The sequence below is a fragment of the Eptatretus burgeri genome, chromosome 17, assembly GCF_056783735.1.
Source record: "Eptatretus burgeri isolate ZD-2024b chromosome 17, Ebu_testis_v1, whole genome shotgun sequence".
NCBI lineage: Eukaryota > Metazoa > Chordata > Myxini > Myxiniformes > Myxinidae > Eptatretus > Eptatretus burgeri.
Window position 1 is genome coordinate 28,774,961 of NC_140977.1, and position 13,579 is coordinate 28,788,539.

The 13,579-nt window shown below is 41.9% G+C and overlaps 1 protein-coding gene across 1 annotated transcript in view; it reads right to left on the reverse strand.

The window, feature by feature from the left end:
* Positions 1-8,342: 8,342 nt before the first annotated feature.
* The window catches only part of LOC147009635 (troponin T, slow skeletal muscle-like), a 49,291-nt gene continuing 44,054 nt past the window's right edge, over positions 8,343-13,579 (reverse strand). Inside the window, exons 9-12 of the mRNA XM_085862464.1 lie at positions 11,387-11,499; positions 10,612-10,702; positions 10,473-10,513; positions 8,343-8,893 (exon numbers count right to left, since the gene is read on the reverse strand). Of these exons, the coding sequence (XP_085718590.1) occupies positions 8,842-8,893; positions 10,473-10,513; positions 10,612-10,702; positions 11,387-11,499 (297 nt within the window). The 3' untranslated portion in view covers positions 8,343-8,841. The remainder of the gene's footprint in view (positions 8,894-10,472; positions 10,514-10,611; positions 10,703-11,386; positions 11,500-13,579) is intronic.

The window sequence follows — 13,579 nt, forward strand, 5'->3', positions numbered from 1 at the left end:
AGCATCAGTGGCATAGCCATCCTGCAACAAAATGATAGCTGCCATATGCAAGAAGAGGAACAAGAATAAACCAATAGCCCCATACCTTCCAGCTCCAATCCATTCAAGTCCCTCCCTAAATCCCACTTCTGCTGCCACGACCTTTCCAGGGACACCATTCTGTGCATTAACTATTCACCGACTGAAAGACCTCTTGCCTTACAACTGTCCGGTTACTCATGTTTACCGTTAAGCTATGATTCCTGTTCTGATAACACTGTCCACTTTGTTGGAAAAAAATCCTCCACTTCACCTCTCTTGTCCACACCCTTCATTATCTTAAACATCTCGATATCAGATCCTCTTGCAATCCGGTTCGTCTTCTTCAAACGTTCCTCATATCTTTGTCTCGCCAGCCCTGGTCGTGTGTCCATGACTCTTCTGAGACTGGGATATTGAACTTTTTGTAGATGTGCCAGGAGATTACTCTGTATACATTATTCCTAAATTGTGTGCATCGTTATTATGATTGAAGCTTTTTTGCATCCCAAAAGAAGGCTCGTCCATTGTTGTGTTGCTTGTAAAATCAGTTAACAATCTTTTTCCCTGCAAATGCTGCACTTTCGTCAGAGAATTGAAAGCATATGTCATCGTCATGGTGTTCCTGCAAGTCTAAGCCTGAAAGGTCAAGAGCGATGACGTACGCTGTTCGCAGAAGACGAGAGAATATTGTGGATGGAAAAAATAACAAATAAAAACCAACAATTTAAAAAATGGCTGGAAGGTTTCTGATGTCACTTTCTCTGGTTAAAGTCATCGTTCTGATGCGATCTCTTCATCTTCGTATGTGCAGTGATTTTGTGGATAATTTTCTTGGGATATTCACCCACCATGTATGTACAGACGTCAGGAAAAGGAAATGGTGCAAAGTGGGAAGAGGTCTGTTGGGAGAGGAAAGAAATGAGGGGAGAAGTGGGAACGAGGGCCTGTCAAAACGATTTTCCATTTTGTAGTCCTGAATTTTTAGATGGTGGTCTTTCTTCTACTGAACTACTTGATGTGATGATCATCAGCTGAAGATGCGGATCTATTTTTCCAAGAGTTTTAGTGTTGTATTATTTGTGATTCAAGTATATTTCTCCGTCATTGTGCTAGTCTTGTATGGCTAGTAGGATAACTTGGAGCCTTGGAGGTACAGTATGTGTACTCGACATTGAGCTGACGAGCTTGAGTTTGAATCCTGATTCGGCTACAAACTGTCATCCTGGTGTTTGGATGAATGGTGAAGCATCAATGTGGGTGTCTAAAATGGTGTTGGCTTAACGGTTCGTGTGGCTAGTTTAAGATATTAGGGTCTTGAGTTCAAGCCCCTGTCAAACAATTGAATCAACAAACACCAGGCGGGTTGACTCAGCCAGTCATCTTACTGAGGTCGGCAAAATGAATACCAGCTTACTGGTTCCGCTGTGTTTACAGAAATTGATGCGGCCAAGCAGCCACATGCTGTATACGAATAAATAAAATAATTTGTAAAATAAAATAATATAGAGCACTTATCTCCACCACGTAATGCCTGATCCACGAGAACATATCAGGCCCAATACATTTTTGAAATATCATGCTATACAGGACTATATCGTTTTTGACCCCATCTCTCAATGGTAAAGGATCACTTTTTAAATTTAATAATTCTCGTATCCAGATGCAGATTCAGATCTTCACCAAAATCGAATCAATTCTTCCTTCTCAAACACCCACCCTTTCTACCAAGTTTCGTCCGAATCCGTCCACAACTTTTGTTGTGTCGGAAAAAAAATATCGGAAGTGGGCCAAAATGAATCCGTTCTCGGTCGATCAAAAAAAGATGCCAGTCATATCGTAATCCGTTAGCCTGTTGCAAGAAAAAATGTGCAAAGAGGAACCATGGCAGCTGCTCAGTGAACAGCAGTTCCTGCACATCTATCCGTCCATTGGGACCATACTCTGTGCAGAGTGTTGGTGCTGCTGAAGCAGTCTCCTTGGCTATTGAGCACAATCCTGGATGGGTCACCACTCCGACACAGGATACTAGCATGTTGGCACTCATTTTGCTAATCTCAGAAGGATGACAGGCAGTCAACCTGGTATTAATTCAACAGCCAAGTGGGATTTTGAACAGCCCACCACACTAACCATTAAGCCAACAGCAAGCATAGTTTCTGCACAGTTTGCAGATTAAAAGCCACGACTCAGCCGGTGATATCCATAACACCTTGGCCACCTCTTCATGGGGCGGTGCAGTGCAGGAGGCTGAAGCCAGTGGTAGTCATTCCAAAATAATTTTACCAACGCTCACTGGATGGCAAGGATAAGTGCTTTGGGTGGCTGCAGGGCAATAACTTTGTGCCATGACCTAGCTGCTATTAAGTTATTGCTGACAATTGTGCATCCTCCACAAGACAGAGACCCATGTAGCTCGTTCCATGTTTTTAAAGGCATGTAATCTATTCGAACACACCTTCCCAATTCTTCGATTCCATCTCTGGGTTACCAAGATAGAAATAGAGGTATTTAACCGCATAATTTTTCGAGACTATATTCTGTGGGAGTGAAGGTGGTGGTATTAAGGAGAGATTACGATGACCTTATATGCCTGGTGTTGGCTTAATGGTGAGGGTGGTAGACTTGGGATCTGAGGATCCTGAGTTCAAATCCCACTTTTTCTGTTGAATTAATATCAGGTGGGGTTGACTCTATCTGTCATTCTTCCGAGGTCGGCAAAATGAGTGCCAGCTTGCTGGTATCCTGTGTCGGAGTGGTGACCCATCCAGGATTGTGTCCAACAGCCAAGGAGACTGTTTAGGCAGCATCAACACTCTGCACAGAGTATGGTTCCAAAGGATGGATAATTATGACCACACCAAAAGGCTATACTTTTACTCCAATTTACCTCACTGGAAGAGGCTGCGGAGAAATTTTACCAAGCAACGTTGCGAGACAGACATTGTTTGGACTTCTAATTGAAACACAAATATCATCAGCATTGGTTGTCAGCACAAATTTTGGGCCTTCTTTGCCCCACTTGTCCTGGGGCATTCGCTGCCTCATTAGAGGACAAGAGCGGTTCAAGGATGATTGCGTATAACAGCCCCCTGAATGAAATACCTCGTCGAAAAGGAAAGGGGGAACATAAGCTGTTGTTATAGCTTTCATAATGCAATCGGTGTCATTGTACAGTAGTTTCACATTAAAAATTTAATGTTCTCCAAACCCCATCCATTGAAGGACAGAAAAAAGGTATTGATGATCACCAGGATCAAAGGCTTTAACTTGGATCAATAAACAACAGCCCATAATTATCATGCAATAAACACTATCTCTTACCAGAAAAATATCACAAATGCGGTTGAATCCTGGTCTGGTCTTTTCTGAAATCTTATCGTATGGGAAATAAATTTTTACTTTCTATAAGATCATTTACCCTGTGTTATATATTCCCCATGTTCCCCACCCCATCCCTCTCCCTTCCACAGATCTCCTAATGTCTCTGTTCCCCACTGTTTTGCCCCCTCCCCCCTTGCTGTGCGTTGTGTGTTAGCTCTCATACGAGCCTCGACAAGGTATACAAAAAAAAAATTTGGTGCATAGACATTCACCACAACTATTTCCTGTGGATAACACAGGAACTCCACAGATATGAAGTGCCCCTTATGCATTTTCTTAGAGGAAACCTGCTGTGCAACCTGAGGTATAGGAAATCCGCTGAGAAATCTCTGACTTCCATAAGGTTTTCCACCGTGCAGGTGTTTGAGTGTTTGTGGCATGGGTCTCCTGTAAGAGAACAATTTCTGCTTTTATTCGCTCTCAAGTTTGGATTGCTTGGATTTCCGCAATGGGGCTCGACCCCCCATTAATATTCAGCAATTACAATTTGCAGCTCCATCATTGGAGATTCCAGGCACTTAAATGACCTTCTACCTGCACTTCTTTTATTCGCTTTTGTCCAGGTTTTCCTGAAGTGCTGACATTGGGGTTCAGAGAGTTCTGGAGTCGTTTCTTTGTGGACCATATGCTTTGCAGACACAACGAAAGGTTTGATTTCAGGAAAATGGTCTCTAATTTGGACATTACATTGTCTGAAGGTTTCATTCAGAAAATCAAGGATTTCCTCCGGATGTATCATGATCATGCTTTGTTTCCCTCTCCCCTGCAGTGCACCTGAAGCTTCACGTCAGGAGAAATACAGGCTCCCAGAACCTACACCTTTAACATTGTGGTCATTCAATCATGAATCACTTCCTGAATCCTCTTCTGTAACCGACTCGGTACATTCTTTCCGTTGGCATTTCACAGAAGGATCTGTCCCATCGTCACCATCGATTTTATATTTTGTCATCCTTTTTGTCTTCGTGTGTCCTTGTGATAGGAGGGCGACAATGATACCTAGGGTGACCCATCTGCACCTCAAGCATAGCAGGTTAAGGTCTCTGTCATTGTGAAAATTCTGTAATCATGTTCTGCCACTTTGAAGTTCAAGGGGATATTGAACTGTGTTGCGCCATCTTTGAAAACGACAAAGCAGAACAGCCTGAACGATTCTACATTTTTACCCTCGCCAAAGGATTTGGAGAGGGTATTGCATTTGGGTCCGTTTGTACGTCTGTCTGTTTGTTTGTCCGCACAGAACTTTTGTGTTTTTCTCCACAACTGCTTGTCAGATTGAGAGGAGATTTTAACCATTTCTGCGAGTACTCAGGTCGAATGTTTTAATGATAATTATGACGTCATAGGTCACGTGGTGTGGCAGCTATATTGGAAAAAGGAGAAAACTTTGGACCTCTGTATCTCTGAAACCGCACCAAGGAAAAAAACTTGAAACTTGGCACATGAGTGTGATTTTTATGACGTCATAATTGCATATGTAGAACACTACATCTGATCAGTACGAAAATTTTTGAGGGTCATCTCAGGATAAAATGGTCCACAATTTTTTGATGACGTCATTGGTCACGTGATTTGGCAGCCATATTGTTTTAGTTTTTTTTAAACCTTCAAAAATCTTCTTCTCTGAAATGTCTGAAAAGATCGAGGCAAAATGTTACACATATAACCAACTGTCCATGAGGAACAAAAGGGTCACACATATGATGCCGAAGGTCACATGGTTTGGCAGCCATATTGGATTTACCCTAAAACCTATAAAAATACACCACTCAAAAGAAATCCTTGCGAGTGATTGCAATCTGCGATTGCTCTTTTTCTTGTTTAATGTGGCATTCCTGGTGCGCAAAGGAACCGTGATAATTCTCGACATTGCAGTGCCATAATTGCCTAACCTTTGCTGAATTACTTCATTTGATAGGAAGGATGGAACGTTACTTTGCAATATTTTCGTAGCTGGAGTGTCCATTGACATGGCAGGAATGAACGTTTCATCATTTCTGAGAAATAAACCATTTTGCACAACAATGTCTGCAAAACGTGTTTGTGAAACAAAAACCACAATCTTGTGGCTCATTTTAGAAGTGGCACAAATGTTTTATACACATATTTGTTCTCCAATCTTGAGGAGAATATCATCCATAAAAAAAAAAAAATTTCAGGTGGGATGAAGCATAGCTGTGGAAAGTGTGAGTGTATATATATATATATATATATATATATATATATATATATATATATATATATATATATATATACATATACATGTATATATTGGAGCACCAGGCCCAGTCAGTTCACCGCAAGACGTCTCAGCACGTTGGCATTGGCATTGGCCATGCCAGGTTTGTATATGATGTGATAATCATAGGCTGCAAGGGTTAATTCCCAATACTGAACTCGAGGTGATGCCATTGTTGAAATAGCCTGCTTTTAATGAATTAACCTCAGCAAGGGCTCGTGGTCTGTATTTATTTGAAATACATGGTCATACAGATAGATGTGGAATTTCTTCACTTCAAAAATTACTGCGAGGCCTTCTATATTGATCTGCAAGTATCTGCACTCTACATCATTCAATGTGTGCGAAGCATAGGCAATCAGTTTCTCTGTCCCATCTGTCATTATATGCTCCAGTATCGCTCCGATACCTTATGGGTTGGCATCACGACACCACCAGTTTCTTCCTGTCAGTCATGAGTCAGGACATGCGTGGATTTCAGGAAGCGCTTTGCCTTTGTGGAATGCTCCTTGTTGATCCTTCTTCCATTGCAACCACAACTCCTTCGGTAGTAAGCGATGTGGAGGCTCAAGTGCAGATGCTAAATCTGGTAAAAACTTGCCATTGTAGTTCAGTAGCCCAAAGAATGACTTTACTTCTTTTACATTCTTTGGTGCAGGTGCATCAGTGATCGCCCTGCCCTTCTCATTTGTTGGCTATATCCCATTCATGGTTAAGTTGTGCCTGAGGTATGTGACTTCAGCAGCGAGAAAACCACAATTATGTCATTGTAATCGCAATCCCACATCTTGCAATTTCTTCAAGATGCTCTCAAGATTGCGATGGTCACGAATGGAATCTCCCATTACTAACATATCATCGAGGTCGACTACGACTCATGAAATCCCCACCAGCAAACTCTCCATTGTGTGATGGAACACAGACGGCACCATTGGCACACCAAACAGTAAGTGTCTGTATCTGAATAATCCATAATGTGTGTTTATTGTGACAAATTCACGCTAAGTTTTTGACAAAACCAACTGCTGGAAGGCATGGCTCAAATCTAGCTTGGTGAGGAGCTTACCCCTAGAATGTTTTGTGAATAACTCATCAATGTGCGGAATGGGGTAAGTGTCTGAGCGGGCTTCTGGATGACTAACCTTGTAATCTCCGCATATCTGAACCGAGCCATCTCATTTCACACTCAGAACGATCGGAGCTGCCTCATGAAAAAATTGCACAGGTTCTATAATCCCGGCCTTTATCAACTGATCTAACTCCTGATCTACCTTCCCTCTCAGCTAAAACGATACTGGGCGGGCTTTCACCAATGTAGGAATTGCATTTCGGTCAATATCTATCTCAACCTCCATTCCTTTCAGTTTTCCCAACTTCAATGTGAAAAGGTCTCCGTAGTCCTTAAGGAGTTTCCTCAATTCATCAATGGCATTGAGGTTGTTCATATCCTGCCAATTCAAGCTGAATGCCCAGAGCTAATCCCGTCCCAGCAGAATGGACTCTGCATCTCTCATCACAATTAAGGTCAACTCTGCCTTCAGTGTGCCATACGTTATAGCGACTTCGCATTCTCCTACAATATCGACAGATTCACCAGTATACGCATGAAGTGTGGTCTGACTGAGGCAGATTGTGGGTCTGTTTGGGTCATCTCCCCTCTACTTCTCCTGGAACATAGCCTGGAACATAGGTGATCCCGAAAACCTGGTATCTATGTGCAAAGGCACTTTGCTGCCTTGTACCTCTAACCTCACAAGTGGTTTGGATTTTTCTGGGTTGCTCGATTTATGAAAAAGACTGCACGTGTCATCTTCATTTTCCTCCTCTAACTGAAATGTCTTGTGTTGAGACCTTTTGCCCATTCTCTGTGGAGAGCTGGTCTTGTTCCAAGCAATGCTTTGGGTCTTGGGTTTTGAGCGACAGACTTGAAAAATAGGACAATCTTTCCTGAAGCTCACCAGGAACAAGAGCAACAGTCACTCAAACCCACACTCGCAGATCCCGTTAATCCCTGAATGTTTTTAATGCCGCGAACAAACTTTGGTACATCACAGGTGATGAAGGTCATGGTCTAGTTCCATCAAAGTCATGTGTGTATTTTCAGAGAAGAGAAGAAACACCTATTTTGGGGTGTCAACCCCCCCCCCCCAACTGTAGACTCCCTTAATGAGTGCAGATTTTGATTCGGTTGATAAATTTGGTACAACATGCGTGATGGAGATTGTGGTCACGTTTCATCAAAATTGTGTGTGCAATTTACGAGAAGAGAGCAAATACCTATTTGGGGGGGGGGCATCAAACCCCATCCCATAGACCCCCTTAATGAGGGCAGATTTTCATGTGGTCGATATATTTTGGTAGGTCATGGATAATGAAAGTTGCGGTGAACTTTCATCAAAATTGTCTGCAGTTTCGGAGAAGAGACCAAACACCGATTTTGGAGGTCAAACCCTCCCCTGTAGATCCCCATAATGAGCACAGATTTTGATGTGGTCAATAAACTTTCGTTTGGCATAAGATATGAAGTTTGTGGCCAAGTTTCATCAAAATCGTGTGTTTCGTTCAAGCGATAATGACTGAAGTGCTTAAGGACTGACTCACTCACTCACTCACTCAACTTTGGCCACTACTCGCTCGCCTCCGCTCAGCTGACTGCATGGTTGGTGTGATGGTATTTCCGTAGTGTATCATGACTCATGAGTAAATCTGAACATTACGTTTACTTTTACAGTCAAAATCCATTGCTGCATTACAATCAATTGAAGTGCACACACGTTTATTACCACATCATCAATAACTAGCCTTAAATAATACTCTGCATTCTTTTCAACTTAATTTTAGGCAAATCAAATCATACCGCCAGTCAATTGAAAATAGTCAAATGAAATGCTCTGTTATAAATCCACCTTCAACAAAACAGAGTAACCAAACCAAACAATTCACAGCAAGCTCAAAAATAAATTATCAAATTATATGGTTTGTATATGTTGTAATCAAATTTTACAGTTGCTATCAAACGTTACTTTTATAATAATGCTGTCATTGTATGACAATTCATGTTCATAAATTATCATTTTTGTTCATTAGTTGACCATCATGGGAAAATTGTAATTATTATTTATTCTGAGTACATTGGCTTTGGGTGACACCATCTTCAAGACCTTTGTTTCTGGGTGTAGGGAGGATCCTGATCTGATGGTTCACTTCCACCTTCCGATTACCTTGCCCTTGCCAGCACGGGCCCCTTTGGCACTGCCATGAGAAACAAAGGCAATGGGTTAGAAACTCGAAGCTCCACTTTGTCCTGTGTTGTAACAGATGATGTGGAGGGCAACTTGAACACCCTCATAAGACGCAACAGAGAGAAGCAAAAGTGGACGAAAAGAGATGGCATTCCACAGGTGAGAGCTCAATTGTGAAGGAATGCAATTGAGGAGCATGGTGAGGGATATAATAAAGTGCAGGTTATATCGTTAACTTGGGAAAACGCAAATCATAACGAGGTGCCATTTATTTATGACGAGCAAGGGTGCCCAGCGTTGACAGCAATGTCGGGTCTTTCCTTACCCTCCCTCCTTACATCCATTCCTCTCCCTCGAGGAGAGGGTACAGGAGGGTACAGGAGTAGCAATTCAATTGATACTGATGATGGCCCGAGAAAAAATGGTCAACTGTGTACATAATAAATGGATGGAACATGGCCTGTTTCTCAGTCCATAACTCGTTAATCCCGCATCATGGAGAAACGTGTGGGGCCTCATTAGACTCAGGGAAATCCCGCTTTACCCTCCACACCGATGGTGACATTTATTACTTTGTGTTCAGGTTATTTAAACACCAATTCAATGGATAGCGACGATGTATTCAGGGAAAAAAAAGGTCTAACTGCATACGTAATAAATAGATTGAACGTGGCATGTTACTCAGTCCATAACTCGTCAATTCCATGTTGTATCAAAGCAGGGTTGCATCAAAACCAGATGTCTTAGTACCCAGTCATCACTGCCAGCAGTTATCATTACGTTTTTTTATTAACAATACTAAGGCTTACAGTGTTATTGTTACATTTGAAGATTGTGGACTTTTCACAATTGTTAATTGTCTCTGCTACCTGGTTAATGGAACTAGTGACTGAAATATAATATAAGCTATCTTACAAGGAACTTCAATACAGGAGGCCATGCGGCCTATCAAAGCCTCCACTATGATTGGCGACCTACAGTTGTTTGTCTATGTTCTATCAATTTTTTTAAATGCTGAGCTTCAGCACGTACCATTTTTAAAGTGTTTGGTATCAGTCTGCCGGGGTCATGTTTGAACCACCGTCCTCCCAGACTCGGAGCGGACACTCAAATCATTTCACCACCAAGTGTGGTGTAATGGAGGAGTGGATATGGATGGACGATATGAGCAAATTTAGATTATTTACACTGTACATGGGATGTATTTGAAGGACAAGGCAAATGAATCGATGCCGACTGTAACTCTTACATCATTTCTACACTTTAATAATCCACCTTCCTCGCAATATGGTCTGATGACAGGTATCCACATAATGCAACCATCCTCGACCCCATTTATAAAGGCTGTTTGTCTTCTGATGTCTTTGCACAACGATATACACAAAGGGGGAATAAATTACCATTATTATTAATAAAGTATGAGTATTATCAAGTTGTACGTACATCTAGGTACATCGACCAATGCATCAGATAGCGATGATCCCCAAGAGGAATATTGTGTCAAAGATGAATGAAGAGAAGAAAGTAAATAGGAGCGTTAGAGCAAAGATAAGAGGAATTAGCTGAACAAGATAAAACTGCAAACTCACAACTTCTGATGCTCGTTAATGCGATTTCGCAAAATATTGATCTGTCGGGAGGAAAAATGATGGATCAACATGGACAATTTTCCCAACATAATGTTTTCATTTTCTACATCTCGTCGCTGTCTGCTGAACATACGCTTACGTCATATTTTTGCTTCTTGAGTTTCTCGTTAAGGTCAAATTTTTCAGATTCCAACCCGTACAGCCACTGCCAAAACTCTTGGGCTTTCTCCCTGCAAGGCACACACACGGAAAGTACCACCGATGTTTCGAGGGAACGTGGAAATTGTTTGCGAGGATTGGGCACGAGTGACCTCGCTGAGGATGTCTTGAGGTGTAACAGGTGTACCGAATGTGCATTTTACAAGGGGACTGTCATCATGACGTTATCACTCTAATGAGCGTAAATGTGCCTTCAGGGACTGGAAGTTGAGCATCAAAACCGTCAACACGTTCTTGGTCATCGGAAGAAGACATATGAGCGATGTCATGAAATGTGTAGAAACGTAATGAAGTTGTCCAAACATTATGTACAGATAGCGGATAACTTAATGGGAAGGGGGAGGGAAGAGGTGGTGAAACTTCCAACAGCAATGATGCCCGACTTCCAGAAATTTCTTTTTCAATGAAGGACCTAATGACTCATCGTTAGTGGATCGAAACTCTTCACAAACACAACGTGAAGTGTGTGCTTGTAGTACGTGACAGGCGATGTAACAACAATGCTGAAATTCCATTGTCTAATGCATGGTGTAGAGTGGATGACTTATTAGAGTTAGTCTAGGTCTTGCAGGCTAGTCATGGATGAGCAGTCTGTGTTACACTTGTGAGCTTCTCAGTCTTTTATGCTGGGTCTCAATTGTTCAGTGCAAGCTGGCTATGATTGTATGGATGTATGATACTGGTTGAATAGTTACCGCAACTTATCCTCGTTCAGATGCTCGATGTTGAGGGGTTTATGACGCTCCGACAAAATCTTTTTCTTCTTCTCCCTCTCCGTCTGCTTCTTAGCACCACGACCTCTCTCATTCTGTCACCAGTTCAGATGATGTCACATTCTCCAGTTTTTGATCTTTCACATTTTGCTAAACCTTCTTTTATTGCTCCACCTTCTATAATTCTTAAGTTTTTTTTTTTTAACTTTGTAGTGGAAGCTTTAGAAAAAAAAAAAGAAAGTATTTAAATGCAATCAACCGATCCACAATATTTAAAGGATATGTCTTATTATACTGGCTATTTCTAACCCTGAGGGTTCTGAATTAGCCTAACTCTGTACAGTATATTGTAATCTGGATATTACTGTGCCTGGTGTTGGCTTAATGGCTAGAGTGGTGGGTTTGGGATCCCAGGGTCCTGAGTTCAAATCCCACTTTTCTGTTTAATTAATACCAGGTGGGGTTGACTCAGCTTGTCATCCTTCTGAGGTCAGCAAAATGAGTACCAAGTACCAGCTTGCTGGTATCCTGCGTTGGAGTGGTGACCTGTCCAGGATTGTGCCCAGTAGCCCAGGAGACTGCTGAGGCAGCACCAATGCTCTGCACAGAGCATGGTCCTGATGGATATTGCTGGAGAAAATCCTGGCCCCACCGCGATTGTAATTGTAGGAAGGTGCTTCTGTCCAAGTGCAGATAATATTTAAGGCAGCGATACCTTCGTTAGGGGATGGTACTTGAACTTTTCATGGAGAAGACAACTCAAGATGTTTCCCAGCCTTAAAAGGTGTATTTCATTAAGTGATGAAATAATTTAAGGGGCCATTCACATATTATCTGCACTTGTTTCATGAAGAATTTCCTGATTGAGGCCTTTGTTTGATCATAGCAACCCACAATGAAACATCTCTCATTCATCGTATTACTGGATGAACAATCATCAATGGACCATCATCTTCTTTGCAGAGTGTCGGTGTCGAAGCACCCTCTTTGCAAGGGTTATGTTAGGTGGTTTGCCATTGACTTACCACCGTCAATCAACCCAGGAAGTGCAATTTGTTCAGGCTGTGGGCGATAACTCGCCTACTCTTAGTGAAAGACACAGTGGCGTCCTTAACGTCTACCAACGATCAGTGCGAGCAGATGGGTCTTCTGGCTTAACGTCCATTCGATAGACAGGGCACACATTGGTGCCTTGCTCTGCATGCGAAACTCGAGGGTGAGAGTTTATTGCTAACTGGATCAGGATTCAAACGCAAGCTAAATAGCTCAAAGCTGAGTGCACCTATCTTCTGGGCGACCCTCCATTCTCTGACTTCACTCTACCATTACTTAAACATTTTCAAATTGTGCAGAAACAATGGAAAAACATGTTTAATTTGCGTTGAAAAGTTACTTCTTCCTTAATTTCCTCTTTCATCTTACCTGAGCCTGTGGAGTGATCCAAACGTGGTGACCGCAGGAATGTGAGCACCAAGGAAGGAATGAGAGACACAAGACAAAACGGGTAAATCGTGTTCGAGTGATGGATTGCTTGTTTTTAACTTTATCAGTAATTTCAGTTGAAGAAAAGACAAAACACAATAGCCCAAAGGAGTCTGGGTGGAGAGGAGATGAAGATCGATATGAAAAAAAATTGTAGGAAGTGAAACGGATCATGTGGTGGGTTGTTGTTGAGATTAAGCTCATGGGGATTGATCTGCTGATGCATATACAGTACATGCTGATAACCAGAACAGCACGTACTTCCACCAGGCTGAACAGTTAACGTTTTGTATCCCACTGATTTTTTTTTTCGATTTGTTTTTGGTCGATTTGTTTACACCAACTCAGCATCTCAACCTGAACCAAAATCGAATCGGCTTGTTCTTGTAACCTACCCAACTCATCCACCAAGTTTTGTCATAATCCGTCCACAACTTTTTGAAATATTGTGCTATATATCATTTTTGCCCCATCTCTCAACGGTGAAGAATCACTTTTAAAAAAAAAATAAAAAATTCTCCAATCCAGATCCAGATCTTCACTAAAATGGAATCAATTTGGCCTTGTCACCCATCCAACTGTCCACATCATCTCGCCCAAATCTGTCCATAACTTTTTCAGATATCCAGCTCACAGCCAGACAAACAAACAGGGGTGAAAACATGGAGCCTCGTCCACCTTCGGTGACGGAGG